At 40.6% G+C, this 27786-nt stretch overlaps 1 protein-coding gene across 1 annotated transcript; it reads right to left on the reverse strand.

Annotated features, from left to right (window-relative positions):
* Positions 1-1590: 1590 nt before the first annotated feature.
* LOC121424400 (arsenite methyltransferase-like) lies at positions 1591-26922 on the reverse strand. The gene is made up of 8 exons (XM_041620069.1): positions 26615-26922; positions 11198-11348; positions 10452-10588; positions 8190-8341; positions 6206-6337; positions 5824-5966; positions 4116-4223; positions 1591-2194 (listed from the first exon to the last, which is right to left on the reverse strand). The coding sequence occupies exons 1-8, from the start codon at positions 26773-26775 to the stop codon at positions 2093-2095; spliced, it is 1086 nt and encodes a 361-aa protein (XP_041476003.1). The 5' UTR covers positions 26776-26922; the 3' UTR covers positions 1591-2092.
* Between the last annotated feature and the right edge of the window lie 864 nt (positions 26923-27786).

The raw sequence follows: 27786 nt of genomic DNA on the forward strand, positions 1-27786 counted from the left end.
TATCTCAAAACACTGATGTAAATATTGAAAAGCCAATAAGGGACGTTTCATAGAAATAAAATATATATATATATATATATATATTTAGATACGCGTATGCTCTCCATCACATATGTGAAAGGGAGTTCTTGTGTAATTAGTGATCAATATGTCCGAGTTGTATAATCATTTCTAAAATTAGAAATTCTGGTACACTAGAAAACAACAAAAAAATATGAATATTGGTGCAGCATTTAGGTTAATGAACATTAATTTTGTTTAGAGATGATATGAGGTTTACAACATTCAAATCTGCTTCAGTGACGGGGACCATATGTATAGAAAGACTACCTCGTCTACAAAGGTCACAAATTTGATTTCCCTTGAACTGTTTTCACCATTCACAGACGTATTATAAGAACCTGTTCCTAAAGACCAACTGCACATAAAGATGGTTTTTCATGTCATTTTGGAAAGGTTTGAATGTATAGAGGGGCCTGTTACACAAAACTTTGCAATCATCATAGAAGAATATCTCTGCGATTGATTGCACTGTCCACGATGTTCTTTCAATCGGTAAGTTTTGTGGTACGGGACCTAGAATTGACTTTGTGGAGTATGCTCAAGTATACATTGTCAGGGCATCTTTGGGGATTTCAAAACATGCAACAGCTATTTTCCCTTTCATGACACTGATGTATTATTGTCTTTTCTTTTGTATAACTATCTTTTCTTGCCAGCCTTTAAGGTTTTGTCAGGTTGTCCACTCATTGTTTTTTTCATGATATGCAGGCCTACATAAAAAAATCTTAAACTTTTGACACTAACAAAAAAATCTGCGTATATTTGACTCAACACGAACGATTACATTTTAAGTTATTATCATTAATATAATGATTTTTTTTATTTTTCACAATGCACACATGATATAAATATAATTCAACAAAGTTGAAAATAATTTTTCAATACGAAGAAAAGAGAAGTCAATTATATTAACATGTCCATTTGATGTATTTTAACTGATGTAAACAAAAACTCACATTCAAGATAAGACATGTACAGCAACAGCATACACTAAGCACTATTAAAGGTAAAAGATAAATGCACTGGACATATGGAGTATGTGTATGGTTAGAAACCATTTCAAAGAGGTATTAAAAGGGAAAAGGGGATAAAAAGAAAGTGAGAGAGAGAGAGACAGAGCGAGTGATAGAGACAAAGGCCCATTTTCTGAAGTCAAGTTTAACTTAGACCATGGTCTAACTCTGTGTAAATTTATGGGGAGCCAAAAATACAAATATTCTGTATCTAATGTATATTTCATATGTTTACTATTTTGCTTTCATAATAAAGAAAAATACTTCAAAATACTTTATCATTCCCAGACAATTATGAACAATTTGGGTGTCATATGAGTCAATAAATTTGATGTGTACTGTTAGAGAATTGTGCCCCAATTGGCTCTCCATAGTTAAACCACGACTTTAAACCAGAGTTGAGAATACAGGCTTATGAGGACAGAGGAGGGAGGGAGGGGATGAGAGAGACAAGGAAAGAAAGGGGGAATAAGGGGAGGGGAAGAGAGAGAGAGGGGAGAAAGAGGAATGAGAGAAAGGAGGAGAGGGGAGAATAGAAGGGGGAACGGAAGGGGGTGGGGTGTAGAGAGAAAGAGAAATAAAAAGAGAAGATCTGGGATACGTAACATAGGTTTGCGATGAATCGCAAATATGAAAGAACCGCACTGATTAGTCCCTTGTCAGTATTTCAAACCTAATGCTCGTGTAACACTGATATTGATTGGTCAGTTCATTTAGCGATTGATCGCTAATCTTTGTGTTACGGAGCCGAGAAAGAGAGAAAAAGAATGTGTTGGGTTACAGAGTTGAAACTGAAATCCAGTTCCAACTTTTCCTGGTGACATGACATAGTCATCTTACACAATTGCTTCGATCTCAATTTCTGAGCTTTCTCAGAATACGGAGAGATCACTGCACGGAGATTAGAATTTGATTAAGGGTAAGGTTTTCGATAAGTTTTACTTAGTGATCACATTTTGCAACGGAGCAAAAGTTGTTTTAGCTGTGAAAATTGGTCTTGATAGATTGCAGAGCACTTAACAGCATTTAGGTCCCGAAGACTTAGCACAACCTGGGCTTGCATCAGAGCAGTCCGAGTTCAGGTACACATACGGGTCCACGGGGCAATTTTTAGCGACCTGAAAATTAAAAGAAGAAAATAAATAAATAGTAAGCGATCGCTCATAGCTTGTATCATAGAAAATGTGATCATTTAAAAATTCATAACTACTTTTTCAAATTTGCAGTCATTGAATAGCTTTTAAAAATAACATTCATAACAACTTGTTTTAATGAATTGGGAGCTGGTGGGGTTATTTCACGTTTGATTTTGACAGCATGGTAATAAAAATGGAAAATGATTTTGATTGGCTAATGAGCCTTATAATGGTCACTACCATAATAAAAAAAGGCACCAGAATCGTAAAATCCTTTAAACTAGCAAATCAATGATGTGGAGCTCATCCGTCATCTCGCAACACAATTTTAATTTCAGCCCAGTTGACACTGTAGTGAATTATATTGGTGACATAAATTGAGGATATAGAATTGAAATTGATGAAGAAATGACATAGAAGCATTTTTTGTGATCTATGAATAAATTTCATATGAATTAAGTATTAATTATTATCTAGTCAAAGTTTCTTAACTCTGTGTAGAACCTTGGTGAACCTAATGTAGCTCTCAGATGGAACAAAAATAACCAAAATCAATCAACAAATAAGTAAGCAATTTTTGTGAGTTTTGAAAATATATGAATAATAGCAGATTCAATGATTTTAAAAATTCTATGTTTAAATTTTGTATCACCACCTCGAGCTATCATATAAAGCAAACAAAACTGAAATTGATCAACAAATGAAGAAAAAACATTTTTTGTGATTTATGAATAAATTTTGCATAAATTAGAATAAATAATTTTCCAGACAAAATTTCAAAATTTTGTGTACAAGTTTGGTGAACCTCATGCAGCTCTACCAGATGGAAGAAAAAAAATCAAAATCTGTCAACAAATAAAGAAGAAGAGGAATTTTCTGTGATTTATGAATACATTTCGCATAAATTAGCATAATTTTCTACTGAAAATTTTCAAAATTCTGTGTAGAAGTTTGGTGGGCCTCATGAAGTCTACCGGATGGAAGAAACAATATTAAAATCTGTCAAAAAAATAAAGAAGAAGAGGCATTTTCTGTGATAAATATTGCATAAATTAGCATAAAAATTGTTCTAGTCAAAATTTCAAAATTCTGTGTACAAGATTGGTGAACCTCATGAAGCTCTACCAGATGGAAGCAAAAAATTCAAAATCGGTCAACAAATAAAGAAGAAGAAGCATTTTATGTGAATTTTTAAAAATACGCATAAATTAGCATAAAAATTGTTCTGGACAAAATTTCAAAATTCTGTGTAGAAGATTGGTGAACCTCATGAAGCTCTACCAGATGGAAGCAAAAAAATCAAAATCGGTCAACAAATAAAGAAGTAGCATTTTTTGTGAATTTTGAAAAATGCGCATAAATTAGCATATTTAATGAATTTCAAAATTCTGTGTAGAAGTTTTGAATGCCCCACCTAGTGCTATCATATAAAGCAAACAGAATTGAAATTGGACTTAAAATGGCGAAGTGGTAGCATTCTGAAATTGTGGACGGACGACAGAGGACGGACGCCACGCCACAAGCTCATCTTGCCCTTCGGGCCGGATGAGCTAAAAACGGAGTCTAGGAAACTTACACAAACTGTAAGTTTCAATGAAATCAGAGCTACCAAGTCTCAAGCATTATGCGTGAGGCTCAAGCATTTTTGACTCTTGTTCATCCCCTCAAATCTCTGTCTCATGCAACTATCACAACCTATCCCCATATACATCGTACACAATGTCTGTGATCTCACTCAGATTCACAGAAAATCTCACCCATAGCTGGTCTTTGAACTTGGCATCTCTGTGAAATACCCGGTAACTAAATCACTTATGACACAAATATTCAATGAATTGGTTTTATTTTCAATATATAATAATTCCCTGTAAAAAAAAAAATGTTTCACTGTTGTCAAGATTACCTTTGGATTGCAACACTGAGCACCATCTTCAATAGTAAAAACCTTGTTATATCTTGACCTTCGCAAGATCTCAGCTAACTCGGCATCAACATTGACAGGAACATTAGCCTGTAATCAAACACAAAATTAAGTATATTACTACAGTAGATTCTACAGAATTCAAATCGCTAAAGACTACATCAATCTGACTACCTAGGGCAAAATCTGATTTAGAAGATGTAAACTACAGTTAACATCATCTGTGGCCTGTAACTTAAACCCTGGCAGGTGTTTCATAACGCTGTTCGTAAGTTAAGAGCGACTTTAAAGAGAAACTCCAGTAGTTGCAGTAAACACTGATTTCATGAGAAAGACTGTAAAACAAGGCTTAATTGTCAGTATATCATCGAGGATCTAGATCTGGTACAGTGACATAAACTGAACTTTGTGAAATCTTGAAATCTACGCTGAAAAATGTTCACACTGAAGATCACCAACACAGATAGGCACACGTGGGACAGTGTATCATTATTGCTGGAATAAAGACCCGACGGAAGTGACCGAATCCGCGCTTATTTTGCTTATTTCTCGGCAATTAAACAATTTCTTCCAGAATCCTTTGGCACATATTTTTTATTCATATAAACAGACACTTGGGTGGTCATCATATTAGATTCTGTAAAAAGTCATTTTGAGATCGTTACCAAAACTGGAATTTATCTTTAAGAACGACTGGTGATCCTTTGTTATGGTAAATGGTATACACAATTAATGTTCATTGGTGATTATTTAGCGCGTAAGAAAGGTTCACCAGTCGTTCTTAAAGTCGCTCTCAACTTACAAACAGCTTTATGAAACGGCCCCTGGTGCTAGATCTAGAGCTGAATGTTAAATTTGATTTTATAAATCATTACATGTAACCATGCTTACAAATCAATTGTACGATTGATTGCTAATCTTTGCGTCACAGGCCCCTGGACTGAAAAAAATGCTTTTACTTATGCACGCTCTACCGTACAACTTGAACAGTAAAAGATATGAAAGCAATGTTTCCTGGATAACAGAAAAAAGCAAATCATCAAATAAGATGGATTCTCAAATTCTATTTACGTTCATCCAATATGACTATCGTACATCTTACTGAATAATAAGTATAACACAAATAAGTTAGTGTTTAATTAAGGGGCTAGTAATATCCCAGAAGATACACTCGTTCATTCATAGCCAATGGCAAGTTTCAGACATGTAGCCCAGCATCAGTACTACTCTAATAATATAACAACATAGGGTATTTATATTGCGCACATATCCACCTTGTTAGGTGTTCAAGGCGCTCCTATATACCCGGCTAAGCTAGGCGTTTATAGCGCACAGCTTTTTAAGGTATTACTTCCTACCGGTACCCATTTACCTCACCTGGGTTGAGTGCAGCACATTGTGGATCAGTTTCTTGCTGAAGGAAATTACGCCATGGCTGGGATTCGAACCCACGACCCTCTGTTTCAAAGTCCGAAGACTAATCCACTGGGCCACAACACTCCACAAATAATAAATAAATGGTGCATATAAAGAAGAGTGGTCCGTACTCTTCCATTCAAATAAATGCAACAAGCGGATTTTCATTTTCAGGTCAATAAGTTGATTTGAGATCCTACTCATTCAGCTTGGCATTTGTCAGATGATTTCTCGAAAAAGCAATTGTCACAAGCAATGCAGCAGGTAGTCTTACCTTGAAAGTATTTTCTATGTCAAAGGGAAGCTCTGTCTCATATTCAGCAAGTGTTCCATTGTATGTCACTACTGCTGGAGTCTTACAATCAGCCTTGGACACCTTGAACAGTCTGTAAGTGACCGACATGAAAGCAATGTCTCCTAGGGATGCAGAAAAAGAGGGGAAATAATTGATAAACATTGGTTCTTTCAGTCGGTCTTAGACACCTTAAACAACCTGTGACAGACATGAAACAACGTCTCCTAGAGATGCAGAAAGGAGGGTAAAGCATTGATAAACATTGACTCTGACAGTCAGTCTTAGAGACCTTTAACAGTCATCTCTAATCAATTCATTTCACAAACGTTCACTTATTTGCTCAAGAAAAAACAATTCTTACCTGTAACTTCCAACAGCTTCTCATCCTCAACATTCACTTTCCTTGCAGTGACGATACGAGGTTTGGTGAACCCGATATCCTCGGCGTACTTCTCTAAATCTGTCCAACAGAGGGCACCAGCCAGACATTCTCCTATCAAAAGAAAGGAAATGCATTGAGGTGCATATCAATTCAAATCTAATTGGGAAACTCATTTAATACCCAATCTCCGTGAAGGAATTACCAGGGGACTGTTCATATAGCTTAGCTATTAAACATAAGCTTGACTTTTATCATATATTGTACATTTTGTTCAATGGAATCAATCATAAAAACTTGTTCTACGATTATTGCTCAGTTTTGTGCTGAGCCTGGTGTGTTGATTCAAAAATAGTTCAGTGTCACCCAAGGTTATGCTTAAAGGGGAATCCAACCCAAATAAAAACTTGTTTTTATAACAAAAAGAAAAATCAGACAAGTTGATAGGTGATTGTTTTAAAAATATTGAACAAACAACAAGAAAGTTATAAATTTCTAAAAGTTGTAAACATCGGTAATCACTATACCCATGGAGACTTCAAATTGGCCACATAAGGGATGTCATAGTGATGTAAGGCAAGGACTACTATTCCATGTACTCCTATACATATTATGGCTAAGATTTCATTTTTTCCTCCAAAGTTTTATTTCAAATGATATATTTTTCTTTAATGAGGACATAAAACATGATACTACCTGGGTTATATTTAGATTACTGCCACAGCAAGAGAAAACCACAAATCCCTGATAATAAAGTACATGGCCTATGGAGAGTTGTCCTTGCCCCTTGTCATAATTTACTTACCCATTTTACAATTTGAAATCAACATAGTATTTAGTGATCTCAATTTTAAAGCAGCTATAACTTTCTTATTGCTTGTTCGATTTCTTTCAAACTTTCACCATTCTGTTTAATTTATCTTTCTCCTTCCCAACACAACATTTTATGGCCAAGGCTGGATTCCCCCTTTAATGCACACACCATGTTGACCATGAAATTACTGGGAAGATCATACAGTAGCATGGGTCCCTTACACATGAACAGACAGATGATGGCTGAATTAAACATTGCATGCAACCCCAAATTAAGTGTAATTTTGATGCCTATCCCCTAAATGTGCCTGTCACTTTCCAATTCATTACTAGATTATATAATTCTTATGCCCTAGTACAAATATTAGCCTGCCTTGCATCATTCAGCACATTCAGGTTTTAACCTTTAATCTTTATTTACTTTGTTCATTAACACTTCCCCCAAGCTTGTTTTGTTTTATATTGTATTAGGTTATATTTTATGATACATTGTAAGGTCGGCCGCTTACAAGATTCAGTTTTCTTTCATTATATATTGTGTCCTATGTATGTCAATGTTTTTTTAATGCTTTGGTTAAATAAAATTGAATTGAACCTAATTTTCATTCATTCATGTTCCGTCATGAAATCTTGTCAACATGGAGTTTAGTTTATGTTATGGTAACACCTACATGTATTTCTGATTTAAAGATTTAAAGGTAAATGCTAGTTTTGGTAACGATATCAAAATGAGTTCGTACAGAATCCAATGAAATGACCACTAAAGTGTCTGTTTGTATAAATAAAACGCATGTGCCAAAGGATTCTGGAAGAAATTGTGTAATTGCTGAGAAATCAGCAAATAAGCACGGGATTCGGGTAGGGCGTCGGGCCCGACGCCCTGAGCAATAATTATACATTGTCCCACGTGCGCTTATCTGTGTTGGGGATTTTTGGTGTGAACATTTTTCAGCGTAGATTTCAAGATTTCACAAGTCCAGTTAATGTAACTGTACCAGATCTAGATCCTCGATGATATACTTGCAATTAAGCCTTGTTTTACAGACTTTCTCATGAAATTAGTGTTAACTGCAACTACTGGAATTTCTCTTTAAAAAAAAAAAAAATATGTCTACTTCAACATCCGGACTTTGGCATTGATGGCAGTACTCACCCCACAATACTTTGTGTTTTCTGATGTGCTCTGGAATGTCCTGTTGGACGTAGATATCCGAGAAGTAGAACTCGCCCCCCTCCTTCAAGACGCGGTAAGCTTCACGGATCACTGATGGCTTGTCAGGTGACAGGTTTATCACACAGTTTGATCTATAAGAAATGGCACAAAAGAGAAAAATTGTTCAATTGGAGGCATTTTTTTTTCATTCTCGTTATAAAAAATAGCCCAAAGGTCCCATATGTAGATGTAGCTCACCAAGTTTCCTGGTGTGATCTAGAAACTTCTCTTCCAGTAGCTTTAAAGTAAGAATATTAAACAGCAAGAATGTTTAGACTGATTCCTCCTCAAAATGTAAGAAGAGATTGAAAATGCAGTGCAGATTCAGATGTGGCTAGACTAGCACTAGCTACAGTACAAGTAAATCAGAAGTTGTTGGGTCACAGTTCACTGAACAAGAAGTAAAATTTCTAGTTCAGAGCACAAAGCGAATGTCAAATTGATGCCATGTGCTATATCCAGGATTTTGGGGTTATTGTTGATAGTGAGAATTTATTTCTCAGTGAGATGTCTGCTTACATCGTTCGAGGTACAGAGTCATCTTTCAGAGACATTTTCAAATTTTCCCTACCTCCTACTAGCAATCACACATTGAATAAGAATGTGAAGATGTAGTGAAAAACAATAGGGCCTACCATTTCCTGTGCAGTATGATGTGCTTTCAACTTTGAACTAATCATTACTTTTCAGACAAAGCAATGAAAAGTAATAATGAAATATATTTAGAAATAAAAAATCCAAATAAGCATTTTTAAAATCAAACCTTAAAGTTATTATTTTTGGCACATGTATGTTCTACCAATAAATATTCATACAAATACGTGATACGTGTATGTTATTAAACATTAATTATGTTTGTCAAATATAAGGAATGAAAGCTGACTAATGTCGTACCTAGTAAAGTTGTGTACCTCTATTATGCTTTTCACACTGTATTTCCTTAACCCCATACTGTCTTTTTTGGATTCACACTGTCTTTCTTAACCCCATACTATTTGCTTAGCTGGGGTCAACACCTTAACCCAGGACTATCACACAGCTCATGAATATTGATGATTTTACCATACAGAGCATGATTAACGTGCAATTTCGACTTCTGTGATTGGCTAAGGCTTAGCCCCACTTTTCTTTAGCCTTGTTTTGTTTCACACTGCATCTCTTAGCACACTTAGCACATCTCTTAGCTAGCCCACTTTGCTTAAATGTAGTGCATGATGAAAACCTCTATTTGAGAACACTATACCCCAGTTTCCCTCAATCTATTCTCTTCTCCAAATATGACAAACCCTAAGTGCCCCAAGCAAGCAATTTAAGTATCAAAACACCTGTTTCAAAGAAAACACAACAGCCCGAGCGCGGTCCCTGCAAAACATGCTGTCACTTTTATTCACTTACGTTCCTTATTTCGAGGTCAATTTTCCTCGTTCGAAATTGAAAATGGAATAACATTGGATTTCTGAATACAATATGCCTTGGAAAACGTGATTAAATATCAAATACAATAATTCCATTCCGAAGGTCCTACTACAAGCAGAGAAGTCTTACGTAATAGCACAGCTGATGTTTATCATTTCGTCCTTGGCTCAACGCTCATAATCTGGCCTGTGGAGGTGAAATTGAGATAGCGGGGATTACCTGGCCAAGCGGGGTTGATCAGCCGGGTGTTTCATAAAGCTGTTCGTAAGTTAAGAGTGACTGGTGGTGATCCTGTCTTGAGGTAAATGGTACACACCATTGGCAAATGGTACATCACCAGTCGTTCTTAAAGTCACTCTTAACTTACGAACAGCTTAATGTAACGGCCCCCTGGGCTTGGAAATTATTTTTGAGATTTACAAACGCAAAATAGAGTATAGAACCGCAGTTTGCAATCTGAACTGCGGTCTTTCTCCAAACGGGGTTTGACGTAATGTGAAAATGAAGTGGGCAAAGCTAGGAAGAAAGTGCAGTGTGAAAAGCATATATATGGTTCATACTGCAGCAGTGTACCCGTCAGCTCATTCTGGCTAACCTGACTGCCGATGTATGCACTTGCCAATTTGAAATCGATATAGCCTTAGTGATCTCAATTTTAAAGAGTCAAAACAATCTCCTTCCTAATCCAATTTCCTCAAATCTCCCACCATTCTGTTAAATCTCCTTTCACACAAATCATTGCCACAGTGGACCATGATACAATTGTTGAGGTGAGATGAGACTTACACAACGATATCATACTGGTTATCCTCTACCTGAGCATCCTTCAGGTTCTCGATGAAGCCTTTTCTGTACTCAACGTTGGGTGCTGGGTAGCCAAACTTTTCCTGGTGATATGTCAGGTACTTTCTGGCAAGCTCAAGCTTCAAAGTGAAGATCATCATGAAAGAGAAAGCAAAATGAAAATTTTATCTTCAAGTCACAAAGATCAATGGTTGAAGGTCTGTCATAAAAATATGTAAACAATACCTATTTCATTCAGTGACTTATGAATATTTCATAATAAATTGAGATACCTTGGCCCGTATTCTGAAGTCGGGTTTAACTTAAAATCAGGTTTAAAGTTGTGGTTTAAGAATGGACAGCAAATTGTTACATAATCACTAACAGTAGAGATATCATAATTCAGCTCATTCGGCTCTCAAATCATTCATAATTGTCTAGGAAGTATGAATAGATGATTGTCTTCACCATCGATGAATCAGGAAAGAGCACAGTAAACATAAGAAACATACAACTTATTAAAAATGTTGATACTTTTTGGCTTCCCATACTTAAACCTGAGTTTAAGTTAAACCGGGCTTCAGAATACGAGCCCTTGCCTCTATATGGATTTCTCTACCATCCTCATTCATGATACCAGCAGTGGGATTATTTGTCTCTTCTTTATTTCTCTACCAACTCGGTGGCAGGAATGAGATAGCGATTTCAATTCATAAAACTTTCATTTTGAAAGAAAAGAGGGATATTACCTGCTCATCTGTCATGTCAATGCCTACAACAAATCCTTTGGGTCCGACTAGCTTGCTGATTGCGTAACAATCACGTCCTGTGCCACTACCGAGGTCAACGACCCTCGCATCCTCTATCAAGCTAGGAATACACAGACCGCATCCATAGTACCTGAAGATGAAGACAATCAAAGCAGAAAATCAACATTAGAACAAGTGATACATCATTCAAATTAATTTAAATTCTTTCAATTTACATAGCTGTCTGTTCTGAGAGTCAGAGATTAAGACCAAAATATTTTGGAAACAGGAGACTCAATAATTTCAAAATACATCTGGGGAACGTTTCATCAATATTTTCATCCGACAAGTTGTCAGATCTGACATCTTTCCATGATTTTGATTGGCTGAGAGGCACTGTTCCTATGGTAACTGTCGGATAAAATGGGACTTGTCGGATAAAATGTCCGACAAGTCCTTTCATGAAACGCCCCCCAGGACGATTTATTCTAGAATTCTTTTCCTTTTATCCAGTATCCCACAAAGGTCCATCTATATCTGATTTCTTCTACTTCTTACTGATATTTTTTTTATCAAACAGAAATTGACCCTCGATATCCATACTCTTTTTTTTTGGTGTAATTCTACTACCACTCTGCATCTTGGCCTAATTCATCTGATGCATGATCTAGGGCTATGCATCTATTCCCCATCAAAACAAAGATTCTATACTATTTTTAAAATGTCTGTTCAGAATTTTTTATTTGATAACAATAATTTTCTTTTTTTCTGGAATAGTCAGAAAATGTAATAAAATTTATAAATATCAATTATGCATCACTTTCTGTCAATGATTTGTGACATTTCATTATAGATCCCGGATTCAATTTTTTATTTAAATTACTTGGCAATTCACTGAACTTTGTCATTATTTAGAGATTATGATGTAATGAGAACGGTCAAAGTGGTCTTGGAAGCGATCTTCCAAACCGGTTTGGAAAATCACATCAAGACACAGTTTTCAAGATCGCCTTGCTGAATTAAACTTGTGTATGGTAAGGACACAACCTTTCTTCAGGAAGCGATCTTCGCACATTTTGAGCATGCTATTCCACACACTGGGTGTAGAATGCGGCTTCAAATTTTGTGCGAAACACGTCATCCAACTGAGAGCATTGAGCATTCCCGTAACATCGCTTTTTGAGAATTGGTTTGAAAACTACTTTCGGGTGATCAAATGGGAATGCTGACAAAGCAATCTTCCAAATCATTTCAGTCAACTAGTTTCAGATTTAGAAAATTTTTCTATCCCATACGTTAAATAAGGAGGGGGGTCAGGGATTAATAATGATAACGTCTTATCGACTTGCAAAGGATTGCATTTGGGGAATGGTGATGATAGTAAAATATCAGAAATTGTTAAATAAATCTCCAGAAACGATGGTTATTCCTGTCTAATCAAGACCATATTAATGTTTGCCCATGAATTTTGCAGTCAACACTGTGTTGATATTCAACTATGACTAAAGGTAAGCCAAGGCTTGCCAAGGGTTACATTGAACAACCACAATGAAGACTATGGAAAGCCAGGAATGTCAACATCTGAAAATGCATGTTTGTTCAATTACTTTCTAACTCATACATGTACATCCATGGTTTTCTTGAAAAGTCAGGGTGATTCTTTTTGTTTACAAAGGACAAAATATTATGAAACTACTGGATTTCCATAGAATTACGATAAATTGGATATATCGCAACTCTTTGCAAGTGGCCGAGTGGTCTAAGGAAGGCGCCTGGTTATACATGGAAAGTCCGGAGTTCAATCCCCGCCCGCGGCACCTATGCCCGTGAGCAAGGTATTTAATACTCTTTTATCGAGACCAAAAGCTTCGGTCTCTGATATGTTGGTTGTTTCGCTGAACTCCGTTGGCTCAACTCACCAAATAAAGAGACCGAAGTTCTAGCTCGATCTGTACAGGGACTCCTTGGCCAAGGATAGAAATATTCATGGAGGTGGGGTATTTATAGCTGTCATCGATACAGTAACTGTTACTGAATGTCCTGAATTTGACTCTGATTGTGAGATTCAATGGTGTAATGTTCAACTTGCTAATGCCAAACCATTGGCAGCTCCTACTGCCCTCCGAACAACAGGCAACATGCCTTGATGGCTTGCATCATTCATTGAGCAAGATCACGGCAAGGCACAGACGCACTCACCCTTACATTATACTCGGCGGTGACTTCAATCATCCTGATATCAGCTGGGACAACCAGACGACTTCAAATCCTGTCAGTACTACCAGCAGAAGCTCTTGGATATTCTACTTAATAATTTGTTGTTTCAATTAGTAAGGGAGATTACTCGTCCTGTTTTAAATAATATCCTCGATTTAGTGGTTACCTCAAATCCTGCCCTGGTAGAGAATGTGTCTATTCAATCTGGTATATCAGATCACAATATTGTTACCTTCACACTTGCTGCAAATCCAAGAACCTCTGTAAAACCACCTAGAAAGGTCTTCCAGTTCCACAGAGCTAACCAACAGCAACTGAAGATGTATGTCTGAGCTTGTCCCCTCAAAAATGAATAAGGGTAAGAGGCATCTCCCCTGGGTTACTACAACCTCCGGGGGGCCACTTACATTGACGAGTGGATACCATGCGCGACCCCAAAAACACGTAAAAGGGATGTCCTTTTCACGATAGGGCACGTTACGTGGGTAACGTGATAAGGGTGTCAAAAACACAAAAATAATGAAAAAAAGGGTATCTATTTCGCAAGGAAAATTACTTGTTTAGGGTCGAATTTGCAGGGATGATAAAACAAAATTAAGATGTTTTATAAAGGATGTCCTTTTTACCCCAACACTTCATGTTTAGAGTCCGATTTGCACGAGGTGTAGAAGGTGGGGTCGTAATAAACCAAATAAGGTAAAGCCGACGACAGAAGGACCTGTAACAAAACATTCCTGTACTTGTTTAGGGGTTCATTTCAGGGAATATTTGCCAAGAGTATCGTTTTGTTTTCAATACTTTTTAAGGGTAGGTTTTTACACACCAATACTTGTTAAGGGGTGCATTTTCGGAATATGGAAATTACGTGTTTAGGGTGCTTTTCGAGACCCCATGGTCGCGCATGGTATCCACTTGTGAATGGAAGTGCCCCCCCCCCACTACAACCATTAAACGTCAGATGAGGAAGAGAGATAGGCTTTTAAAGAAGGCACATTCACAGTCCTGTCCAGAAGCATGAAAAGCATACAGGCAACATAGGAATCAGGTTGCTAAAAATGTGCATCAGACACATTTGGGGAAAAGCCTTAAAGACAATCCAAAGTCCTTCTGGTCATACATCAGGACATGTCCATCTAAAAACATTGGTATCCCAACATTGCATACTCCGACCAAGCTTTGTGCCACAGCCTTGGATAAGGCAGAGGCATTGAATGACTTCTTCCAGTCAGTCTTCGCTCGTAGCCAGCCTCAATCACATGTGCAGAAGAGACCCTCTCCTTAACCAGCCATTGGCCACTTGCACATCCACAGGACTGGGGTTGAGAAGCGCCTTCAACAGCTCAATCCATCCAAGGCTAGTGGACTGACAAAATTCCTCCAAAACTCCTGAAGCCGATAGCTCATGAGATTGCCGCACCTCTATCATTCCTCTTCAAGCAAAGTTACAACTGTGGGGTTGACGTTGTACCAGCTCAGTGGAAGCAGGCATTAGTCTCTCCCATACACAAGCCTGACAGTGTAAAGTGTGACCCCTCAATGAGTCAAACTATAGACCGACCTCACTGATATGCATATGCAGTAAGGTTATGGAGCATATCATCATGAGCCATACATCTAAGCACATAGCGAGAAACAACATTCTTCCTGACGCTCAGCATGGATTTAGACAAGGCCTCTCAACTACGGCTCAACTAACATCAGGAGTACATGATTGGTCTTCTATCCTTCAAGTCAAGTCAAGCGGACATCATCTTCGACTTCCAGAAGGCCTTTGACTGCATCCCACACCATCTGTCGTCTTCTAAGCTTGAATTCTATGTAATCACCGGTAACTCTCTCATTGGATGTCACTCCTCACTGATCGGAAGCAGGCAGTTGTTGTTGATGGATCAAAGTCAACATGGAGAGACGTAACATCAGGAGTGCCGCAGGGATCCGTTATCGGGCCAACCCTGTTTTGCTGTACGTCAATGACATCCTAGATAATGTACAATCAACCATGCATCTCTTCGCAGATGACGGTGGGCAATTCCACAGGTTGGTGGACATTAGCTTAAAAATTCAAATTCAATATTTTCTTGAATTTTTTAATACTTTAAGTCCTTCATGCATGATAGTTTCAGGAACAAGAAATAAAAAATTATTTTCATATGTATACTTTGGAAAAAAATGGTCAAAAGTTGTGTCTTCCATTCTGTACCAAAATACAAGAAAAATAGTGAAAAATGAAATATGCCTTATTACCATTTAGTTACTTTTCAAGTAAATTTGTAGTACTCATTCAAAGATGAATATTGCAACCTGCTCAGGTGATGTAACGTGAGTAACCGAAAAAACTGACTTTGTTTTCTGAGAGAAAAATTCTTCACAGTTAATTGGTGGGATTTTAAATTCTCTTCCTTCAAACAATCTTTGACACAGTGATGACTATCAAAATCATTAAAAAGTACATTTTTTTTATAAAAATGATGAAGAAAAACTGTAACGTGAGTAACTTTGTAACGTGAGTAACCATCATGTAATGTGAGTAACCAGTAAAAATTATGCAGTTAGGTAGCATTTTCTGTGGGATGTCAAGTTTTAAGTCTCATGGTGAGTTGTGAAGGTATTTTTGATTAAAAGCAAAATGAGGGTACACCTCTTTGATGTGACTCTTTGTTCATCAAAATATCAGTGGTCATACAATCACACCAAAAAATTGAATATTAGTAGAAGTATTCACAATGCGAGAGTGCATTAGTAAGACTTGGTTTCGATTAACCAAACTTTAAAGACTGTTCCAACAACACATTGAATGTCCTTACCTGTAACCCTATCTAGGCTGGGGTATTTTGGGATTTAATATGGCCCAGGGGGGTGGGTGCAATAAAATAATTTTTTTATGTTCCTAGCAATGAATTTTACACACATTATTGAATTTTTAATGACATTTGTGTTGTTAACCATACATGGACAAAATGTAACGTGAGTAACCGTAACGTGAGTAACCATATTATCTGCACCCCAAGTAAAAACCATGTGTTCTTTATTTTTTTAATTATGTCCAAAGTTTGTCTCCCTAATATACTTCTTTGAAATGGATATAATCAACTTTCATAAAAGCCTTGTATGAGGAGACTTTTCACCTATGTCGACAATTCATTTTATGCCTGTCCAAATCATGTAACGTGAGTAACCGACACATTCCAAAGATTTGCCAGGAGCATAATAAAATTTCCCAAGTTTTGTTTTTATACAAAGGATAGTCAGACTGTGTACTTTGTTGTGATAAGGAGATGTTTAGTTCCTATCAATAATAATGGAGTTACAGCTCCAAGTATGAGTCAAGGTGTCTCCAAATGTAACGTGAGTAACCGTGGAATAGCCCCGCCGGTGTCATTTACCGCGAGATCAGGCATTGTGATGACCACCAAATCCTCCAAAATGATCTCCAACTGTCTAGTTGGTCTACCACATGGATGATGGACTCCAACATCAAAAAGTGTGCAGTGTTAACTATTACACGCAAACGCACTCCCAACATCTAGCAGTATCACCTGACAAATAGTGTAATCCCTAGAGTTAACAACTAAAAGTACTTGGGTGTTACAGTTTCTTCTGATCTGCGATGGAACAAACATTGCCAACTCACACTCTTGGTCTCCTGCGTAGAACTCTTTCCTCTTGTACAAGAGATGTGAAGTCGAGGGCCTACACATCCTTAGTACGCCCCCAACTAGAGTATGGCTGTGAGGCCTGGAATCCATAAACAGTCACAGACATGGTCTGCTTTCAGCAAGTACAAAGGTCAGCGGCTCGCTTCATGTACTCAGACTACAGGATCTCCACATCACCTTCCTCCCTTGTGACGTCACTGGAATGGGAAGCACTACACACATGCCGAATCCTTGCCAAATGTTCTCTCTTTCACAAAATCCACTCCACTACCATCATGTCCTGAAGCCACAATCGACCCCTTCAAGTTCCCGTTCTATCCAAGAACTATAAGGAACTGGAACAACCTACCCAGCTCAGCTGTCAACACGAAAGGAATGTCCAGTTTCAAGCACTTGTTCACTGCTACCACCCTGCCTGTGGGGAGTATGGTATGCCAAGGTTGTACAGAGCACACACTTTAAAAAATAATTAAAATATCACTTTTGTGACCAAAATTACTAATTTCCATACAGTTGCAATTTATTTTTCATAGTAACTTGGGAATAATTTTTGTATTCACCACAGCGCTCAAAAACTTGAATTTTGGGCATATTTTTTAGTATGCCCTCTATTGGTGGAAAGTAATATGGCAAAAAAATTTTCATTTTTTGATCTCTATTTTTAATTAGGAAAAAAATAATTTAAAGAATCAAATTTAAATAAGAGTCAAGTTGTATGAATAATAGGTGTAATAGGTGTTATATCATAACCTTGTTCATTGAATGAGTGGTAATAGATACTGTCAGTGTAAAAAAATCAAGCATTTTCCCCAAAGAAAAAGAGAAAATAAGCCAAACATTGCCACCCTTATTTTGCCACACATGGAGATATAAGTGAGAACAAGGTGAGTGGTTTCATGGAGGCTGCTGTCCCTGCCATCAAAATGATGACAACCCCTTGTTGGATCCCATATGATTTGAAGTCAATAGCTTGGTTTTTACTTGCACTCAGCATAGCATGTTTTACTGTACATATACAAAATTGCTATGTCTATCCCACTCATGGTTTCAAATCGTCTCGTGTGTGAAGGATTCATATGCACCTGGTGCACGCGAATCTTTCACACCCTTTTTACTAAAATAACTATGACTTTACATCGTAGCTAAGCATTATATTTATTCTATGACACTTACCGAACCATATGGATCGTTTGTTGAATTCTGTTTGGTGTTGTTTTTAATAAAATAAGAGCATTTTTCGTGATCTTCACGTAGATGCCTCTTGATCAGCGTTGATATCAACTTTTGCCTAAAGAGGGCGCGCGATATTATTTCAAAGTCGGTAGGCACTTAAGAACCAAGTTTGGAAGGATACTCGTAAAATTATGTCACTCTCACCGATGAATATTCATTAGATCGTGGTCGTGCGTGTTCAATACACACTGACTGCATGCATGCAGAGAGTTTTTATTGAACACGCACGACCACGATCTAATGATTATTCATCGCGAGAGTGACGTAATTTTACGAGTGTCCTTTCAAACTTGGTTCTTAAGTGCCTACCGTACCTTTGTTTACGGTGTTGCAAGCTAGCTGCATTCTAGGCGATCAGCATTATTTTCTTGCTCGTTCAATCCACTTTCATCATCATCTTGTCAAAAGATGGCGTACTTTACCAATAAGTATATACATGAGATGCAACCTGTTGATTTTTGGTACAATTTCCTATTATGCGCTGACGACTTGAGTTATGAAAATACTTACCTGATTTTCTTATTTACGAGATAACTCATACATCTACTTGATTTGCTAGTTCAGCCCTCTGGACTGCCATACCCGAAAAGAACTCCCAAGGATTTAAAAAGCGCGAGCGCGCCCTCTCCCGTTCAGGCTTACTACCCATGATCACCGCGCAATTAGCGTCCATCTTCCTCAACTTTCGCAAGCCCATACGTTGAAACATGTTGCTACGCAAGGCGGAGGGTCGGTGGGAGGGTATCAAGTAGATGTATGAGTTATCTCGTAAATAAGAAAATCAGGTAAGTATTTTCATAATTTACTTCAATAACTCCATACATCTACTTGATTTGCTAGACCAACACGGACTCAAACCGTAGGGAGGCATGTTTTCAATTGTAAGCCTAAGAAAATTTAAAAAACAAAAACAACGAAATTTAGGGAGAGGGGGAAAAAGCCGCAGCTGCTTTAAGCGCCGAAGCAGCAAATCTCGCCTCGCTGGACGGAATGTCCTTCAAGTAGAAAGAAGTGAAGGAGTTAGTTGAGCGCCAAAAGGCGGCCCTCAAAATGTCCTCGAGAGGAATGCCCTGTATACTCAGGAATACTAAGTATCATGGGCCCTCGGCCTAGTGTCAGGAGAACAACATCACCTGCTGACTAGAGCGTAAGAATCAGAATTTGTTGAAAATTTCAACAAGAATCGTGATCGGAAAACTGAAGCTTTTAAGGCTCAGTAAGTGATCAATCGAACAATCTGAGAAGGCGAGATATCTCAGAAGCCTCTGCGTGGGGGAAAGCGCCCAGAATTCGATATCTGTCTCAAATGCGTGAGGGCAGAAATTCTGCAGAATTCTGATAGAGAGCTGTGGCAAAAAGTTATTAGCGGTCCGAAGGGGACCAGGAATGACGGAGAGTAGGGATTTAAGAAGAAAACCACTCGTAAGGCAGTCAAGGGTCGAGAAAGCGACTGAGTGCCATCCTGTTTAATAAGGAATGCCGCGGACCTGTTGCCTATGTAGAATAGAGCAGTCTGGTCAAAACAGCTCAACCGGGCGTGTCAGGGAAACAGCGCGGTACACATCACGACAAAAGTGTGTTAGACCGAGTGATCGAGAGAGAACTCGGGATCCCCTTTCTCCCATACTGGTTGAAGCACCCATCTGAGGGTGCAGTGCCCGCGGTGGAAGAGGTGGCTTGGCTCAAGCCACCATCGCCGAGAGAGCCTGTGAGGCTAGGCTGCGATGGCTGTCCGCTGGGCGGGGGAATCCCTAGCAGCAGCAAGCGTACGCCAGAGGGAGCTGGCGAAAAAAAATCTGTCACGATATTACGTGTAAACGACCATCAAGAGATGCTCTAAACGAACAGACATCGCCAGATATGATACCTCAACCGTTACATTCCCAACGGAATCGAATGAGGTAGCAACGGCCCTGTCCTATCAAGTTAGGGACGGAAACTGGCTAAGAGTGTCGAAGTCCTCGCTTGAAGAAACAAGCGAAGGAGACTTGAGGAAGTAATCACAAAATTTCCATCAGTCTGCGGTGAGAACCAGTTGTTTATGAAAACAGTCACAAGGCCTGTTTCTCAGGTGATCGTAAGAGCAAGCACCGCCGGCGCCGGTTGCGGCAGCGTGGAACAGTCCGATATCGGTAAGATAAGGAGCTCCAAAAAGCTGCGGGGGGCGGCAAAAATGACGCCCTAAGCAGCGGGGGATGAGAATCTAAGTTTCTAAAAGAAGAACTCCAGTGAAGTAAATCACTTACATGGAGAGACTCATCCACAGTCGGCCCGAGAGAAGGCGGGTCGTAGTGATCGTGGTTGGTAAGGCATAAGCATACATCCATCAGCGGTTACATCATCCTCGGTCGCGCGGTGACCCTGGCCACATGCATTGCATGGAAGGAGGATGAAAGCAGCATGCGAGGCGACTCGAGTGTGCCGAGTGAAAAAAATTTTAAGTAAGAAGACGATTCGACAAGCGGGTACGGTAAAGACATCCACCGTAGACCACTCCGCACAAGGAGGGAATGGCGGAGACGCCCGCAAGTTTGACCCACATAGAGGGCAGTCTATAAGATAGACAGTTAGAGCTCGACCGATGGTCTGGCGGTGTACAGTTTGGTGTGAACTCGCCGGCCCGGTACGGTGGGTGTGCCCAGAAAGTAGGCATAGAATGCCGACAGAGAATCCTGGGGCTTTAAACAAGCTTGAACGCACGTACATAGCCAACAATCTCATGAGATGTACGGCGGTTACTTTCCTCCGAGATGATGTTTACCCAACCGGGAAAGACTCGGGGAACAGCTGTGAATGTCAACAGGAGGGATATCTAGCATATGAAAAGCTGATTCCTTCCACGTATTCGGTGCGGGTGCTGCCGGCGGTGTCCGGGGGACGACCGGTGATGGCAGCTCGGGCAGGGCTCGTACGAGCCGCCCGAATACGAGACAAATAGGTTAACATAACCATAATGCACCGGGTGGTGAGGGCATAGCGATTATTAAGCACAGGAGACTTTTTAATCGCCGTGACATTCAGATCCGATATACATACTCATAAGCACGGAGAGCTATGAGATAGTGAGACATACCGCTGAGCAGTGATGGTGCTCATATCAGAGTCGCCCTCTCTTCAGCGGCGATCGCTGGAGAACGGGTGTCTGTACTAGCCCTGACTCTGGCCTTGCAAGGGTAGGAGCTAAGTAAGACAGGGCACCCTTACTTTCGAATAGAAAGTGAGGTTCAGGCCAGAAAACGACGGTCCCGTCGCCTGGGCGGACGGTCCGCGGACGTGATAGGTTGCCCTCTCAAAGCAGCCAAACATTCTCACGAGAGAAGTGTGGCATGCGGTATGTAAGAGATTCATACCTCCAATCTACGGGCCCGCTTAGGGGGAAGAATGGAGAGAGTTACCGCTGAAGGAGTCGTCGCCGTATGTGAGCTTGACGTAGAGGGCGAATTCGGGAGTACCTGCATAATAATCGCCCCCCCCCCTTCCCCTGCCTTCTCGCTAGCCTCGAGAGGCTTGAAAGTTTCGAGACGGCGGTGCCGGAGCCTGGCGCTTCCGGGCAGCAGCAGAGCGGGGGTGGGTTTGCACCCTCGGAGCTGGCGGCTTCCTCGTCGTAGGAGCCGCCTCGTCTAGGGCGACCCCGTCACTCTCCGAGACCCCCAATTCGGCCGATTGAGCTCGGAGCGCCTGAAGAGGCGGGGCGAAAAAATAAGGACTCCCCTGCTTCATCAATACCCCCGCTCGGAGGGTAGATGTGAGGTAGATACTTGTCAAGCAGCGCCTGAGCGCTTACTGAAGGGTCGACCGCGGGATAGGGGTTGTCCTCGCACTGGCCGCCTTCGAGAGACTCCTCGTAAGGGAGTCTCGCTCCATGGACTGAACCGGGAGGTTGTCCCCATGACAAGTTTCCTCCCCTGGAGGGGCTCCGAGAGCCGCGGGAGCCGTACGGCCTCTCGGCCGGCTCTCATGAAGGCAAGGGAGTCCAGTAAGCGCCGGGGTGGCCCCGCGTGTCGGCTGGGACACGTGCTCTGAGATCGACGAAAATGCTGGAAAGCACACGCGATCTTGAGGCACCCGGTTAGTCGGTGCACTGGCTGGCGATTTAACAGAATCGCTCGAGGATTTCCCGGGTGTCTGGTGGTTATTGCCCACTTGTCTCGCTTGATGCTCAGGGGCATCAGCGGGGTGAGTAGACGTCGAGGGTGGGGTGAACCCGCACTGCTCGAAAGCAGAATGTAGCAGCATGAATAGCTGTGACATCTGACCACCGACACAAGGGTCTGAAGGAGGGACGCCCATGGCAACAGGGCTGGCCGACCTCACCTTCGACCTCTTCTTCTTCGCGGCCTCCGCCGGCGTGGCCGGGGCAGAAGAAGGCACAAGAGGCACGGGTGATTTCTTACGATTTGCCGCCCCTGGCAGGGCGGCCGCCGACAACGAAACTTCACCCGAATCTGACGGGGTCAGATTGTGGTCACAGCCTGATGTGTGACGCCTCTCGCGGTAGCAGAATATAGCAGCATAACATGTATGACTGTAACATCTGACCACCGATACAAGGGTCTGAAGGAGGAACGCCCATGGCAACAGGGCTGGCCGACCTCTCCTTCGACCTCTTCTTCTTCTTATTTTGCGGGCTCCGCCGGCGTGGCCGGAGCAGAAGAAGGCACAAGAGGCACGGGTGATCTCTTACGATTTGCCGCCCCTGGCAGGGCGGCCGCCAACAACGAAACTTCACCCGAATCTGACGGGGTCAGATTGTGGTCACAGTCTGATGTGTGACGCCTCTCGCGGTCAGGGGCTGGGCGATCTCTCCCGATGCTGTCAACGGAGGACGACTTATACGGCAGAGATCCTGACCTGTGCCGGGGGGAGAGAACCGCACTCTCCCTCCGGACTTCTGGTGACCCGGTAGCCGGTGGGTCGCATAGCCCTATGGGTGCTGCGGCGGCAGGACCTAGTTTAGGCTTGGAAGCCTTGGCTACCACTTTTTTCTTTGTCCGAGACCGTGGCACCACAGTCTCGGCCTTCCTTCTCTTAGCATCCGACCGCAAATTCGGAATGCTGATCGACGCACCCTCATACTCACCGCCGCCGGGCGCTCACCGCGGCGTCCCTCCTACTCGCCTGGAGGCGGCCGACTTCTGTAAACTTGCAATCGGGACGGTCCCCGTGGAGGGCACCAGGTCCTCTGGGGCTGTGTTAGTCCCATTCATCGGTACCTCTCTCTACCCTGAAAAAAGAAAAACAAGAATTTTTTTTTTTTTTTTTTACAAAGATCTCGCTTAGATTAAAAGTGGAGACCGGAGTGGTCTTTCCCTCCTCCTATAAGGAATTTGTTTGAGCAAACAGAACAAATCAAGAGGGGAGGGGTAGGGAGGAAGAAGAACCTAAGAATAGTTTAGGTATCTGCCTGTAAGAAAATAGAAAAAAAATTCAAAAATGAATGCAAGTTCAGAAGAGAACGAAGTTTCCACCTGCGAAGAAACACAAAAACAAGAATTTCAGAGCAGGAAGAAAAGGGATTGAGAGACAAACAAATCCAGATAAGAGAAATTTTACGATAATTTCCAAGAGGAAAAATGTAACCTCCTGTGGAAAGGTAAAGAAATTCAGAACAGGAGGAAGGAGGAACGTCTCTAGTAACGATTCCAAGAGGAAGAACGACACAGTAAATCCTCAAAAAGAAATCGTAGAGCCCGCCTGTCGAAGTAAAAGATATATAAGACTAGGAGGGAAGAGGGAATTGAACGAAGAAAACAATTCCGGGAAAGGTCAAAAAAATTTCTAACAGGAAGGAGACCCCACCTGTAAAGAGCAAAAAAAAAAATTTTTTTTTTTTTTTTTGGGGGGGGATTGAATAACCAATCAATCAAGGTATAATTGCGTAAGCCGAATTAAACAATCCCCGAAGCGTCTGTGAATAAAATATTAATCAAGAATTTTATTCAGAACAGAAAGGAAAAGGAATTGAGCTTTAAGATCCGCCTGTGAATAAAATATCAATCAAGAATTTTATTCAGAACAGAAAGGAAAAGGAATTGAGCTTTAAGATCCGCCTGTGAATAAAATATCAATCAAGAAATTTATTCAGAACAGAAGGAAAAGGAATTGAGCTTTAAGATCCGCCTGTGAATAAAATATCAATCAAGAAATTTATTCAGAACAGAAGGAAAAGGAATTGAGCTTTAAGATCCGCCTGTGAATAAAATATCAATCAAGAAATTTATTCAGAACAGAAAGGAAAGAGAATTGAAGAATTAATCAATCAATAATCAATCGAAAATCTTAATAAATCAATTCCAGAAAGCAAGGAAGGAACAGAGTTGGAGATCCCAACCTGCAAAAAGAAATAACAATAACACCCTCGACAACAAAGTGTAAAGGCTGTCTAGAATTTAATTAAAAAACGGCACCAAAAGCCACCACCCTTTGAACGTGAACAATAACCATGCAGGTGGTGAAGGCTTGCTGCCACGTAGGCAGGCCAAGCCCGGTGCCTCGCGAACGCGCTAGCGATGCGGCGCGACGAGAACTCAAACGTTAGAAAAACAATTTAAGTGTCACCAAAAACACGCTAAAAAGTCGCGCCAGGCGTAAATTCTGAACACAATCTTACACACAAACGGAAAGATTGAATTTAAAAGGGAGAAAGCACAACAGATAAGCAAAAATAATATACCAAAGCTCAAAAAAGATTTGAGCTCTTAGGAGACTTATCTGAGCACGTCTTGACAGGTGGCTTGCCGAAAGCAAAAGAGGAAGATGGACGCTAATTGCGCGGTGATCATGGGTAGTAAGCCTGAACGGGAGAGGGCGCGCTCGCGCTTTTTAAATCCTTGGGAGTTCTTTTCGGGTATGGCAGTCCAGAGGGCTGAACTAGCAAATCAAGTAGATGTATGGAGTTATTGAAGTAAATTGAGAATGTTCGATACGAAAAAATTGCTTTTCGATTGTTGTTTGCGTACTTTCCACCGCAGTATTAAGGACGGATCGAACGGAGTATCCTGGTTGAGACTTGGAGGTAAGCGATAAAAACACTTTTATAAATAATTTCCAATTCATTAAAAAAAAAGTTAAATTATAAAAACAAATTTCCATTAGTGGAGAAATACTCAAATGTTTGGCGCTTTTCATTCCCTCACATTCGTGTGATGAATGAAAACGTCAAAGTCCACTATGAAACCACATGCGTTGTGCGAGGTTAGTATTACTAACCTTGCATGTTGTGTGAGTATGTCTATCCATCTACATTTCTGCACTTCATGAAACTCCTTCCAGTGGCTAACTTTATTCAGTATAGCTACAGCTACCAAAGGGATTACTACATCAACTTATGTTTATGTATTAAGTTCTGATAAAAAAGGGAAGTGAAGTTGGGCAACAGCCGAAGTAAGTCACTGTTTTTTACCCTTTTAAGTTTATTTTCCCTGTTTAGGTGCATTTCAGGCCAAAACAGATTAATCATCTTTATTTTTGTACAGTTCTTTTTGTATATATTTATGAAATAAAGACAGAAATTGATGAGCCCCGTTGGGGGGATTTTGCATGGTTTATTCCCTAATTAGCCCCCGGGGGGGGCACTCGATCAAAAAAGTGGTGGGGGTGTGCCGCGGGCGAGACAAAAAACGGGGGCCTTGGAGCGGGCTTATTGTAAAAAGGAGGGTCCTCGGAACGGGCGTCGGAACGACAAATGTTTGTGAAAACGGGGGTGCTTGGAACGGATCGCCAGCGTGTGAGTGCGTATGCATCCCTACTAACGGTCATGCGTGCATGATGCAGCTAGCGCGGCCTCCACCGGAGGAGCTCTGCGGCCGCTTTTCACCAAAATTGCAGCTCATTCAATGCGATCGGAGCGGCGTAACGAAAAATATGCGAAGCTTTGGAGCGGATTTCTCTCTTCTTTTTTATCGATAAGAAGAAAATGCTATGCCTTGGAGCGGCTTTCTTTGTACTTTTTCTCAACAAGGCAAAAATGCTATGCCTTGGAACGGAAATTTGAGTGTGAAAATGGGGGTCCCCTCCGCGGCACATACCCACTATAATAATGCATTATATGCATTATAAACTGAGTGCCCCCCCCCCGGGAATTAGCCTAATGCATTGGTGGCTGCAAGATAGCGAGCCGTCTGTGTATACGAGGAGAAATTTAAAAAAAATGTTTAAAAAAATCCTCGAAACAGACGGCTGCCAGCTGTCTATCTTTTATCCTGCTTTCAATGGAAATGCTATATGAATTATTTGTAGATAGGTGTGCACTCGTTAAAAAAAAAAACAGGGCCCAGGCCCCAGATAATGAGATATAGCGGATACAACTTACGTCGCGAGAATGTCATCGTGTACAGAGGCGATGGCCTGCCGAACGCTGAGCTTGTCCGCCGCCGAACTTGCCCCGAGCTGACAAGTGTCCGTCCGTAGATCGCAAGACGTCTGAATCGTCTTTCCGTAGTATTCTTTTACATCATCGTGAACTGAATCCATTGTGAAATTATGAAAAGCAACATATGCAAAAAAATGAATTGATATAATGAGCACAGATCAGCAGCTCTCTGGAGGACTGGAATGACGAAAATAAGGAGATATTTTCACTGCTCTTTCTGACAGAAGCCACCGGTAGCAGTCGACACGAATTGAGCAAGTACGTTATTACACACAAGCTCGAGATCGCGCCTGGCGCCTGCTTCTGAGTGATTGCCAATTGATTGCCAGTAAGAATGTATACACAACTCTCGTATACAGCTTTGACCGATGACGCATAATATCAGTATTCCAAATGACGATTCGTATAGGCCTTTGTGGGACAAAGAAATGATATCAGTCTTGGCAAAAAAAGAGGAGTTTCTAGATTCTTGTAGAAAGTTGAAAGACGGAGCTGCCACCCAAGAACAATACTCAATAAATCTTTTCATAATAGAATTCATTTTATACAACAATAACAAAACATAAAGTCATGAAAGTGGGACAGTGGGGGGGGGGGGGGAGCAGTGATGACTAGTTCTAAATTTGGTTACTATATTCGCAAAAGGTCATGTATGCAGAAACACCCTGCAATGGAGGTTTTTCCAGAGTTTAAGAAGGAAAGGAGGAAGAAGAAGCAATTATAAAGTGGTGTAATTTTATTAATTCTAATTTACACTGCAATAACTCCGGTGCTGATTTAACACCAGCCTGGAATCTAAGTTATATGTCAACACCAGAGAGTATTGAAACCGAGCACCAGTTTGGAATTAAACCGATGCTGTTTTGATATACTAATTGATAAACACTATCTGGTGTTAGACCAAAACCGAACTGGTGTTGTTTAACATTTCTCTGGTGTGGACATATACATGTAGATTTCGGGCTGGTGGTAAATCTACACCGGAGTTTTTGCAGTATATTTATCATGACAAATGTCATGATAAAAGTTAGTTCGGAGACATTATAGTGTACACGGGCTAGTCGCGAAGCTTAATCATTGAAAACTTCGGACGGTGTAAACAGAGAAAGCAA

Source organism: Lytechinus variegatus, chromosome 11, assembly GCF_018143015.1.
Source record: "Lytechinus variegatus isolate NC3 chromosome 11, Lvar_3.0, whole genome shotgun sequence".
Taxonomy (NCBI): Eukaryota; Metazoa; Echinodermata; class Echinoidea; order Temnopleuroida; family Toxopneustidae; genus Lytechinus; species Lytechinus variegatus.

Excerpts from the sequence above, each read along its gene's own strand:
- LOC121424400 (XM_041620069.1), bottom strand. The coding sequence starts at position 26,775 with ATGGATTCAGTTCACGATGATGTAAAAGAATACTACGGAAAGACGATT. Across the intron at positions 6,338-8,189 it reads AAAACACAAAGTATTGTGGG|GAGAATGTCTGGCTGGTGCC; the intron begins GTGAGTACTGCC and ends TTCTTTTGATAG. Across the intron at positions 2,195-4,115 it reads CTCAGTGTTGCAATCCAAAG|GTCGCTAAAAATTGCCCCGT; the intron begins GTAATCTTGACA and ends TTTAATTTTCAG.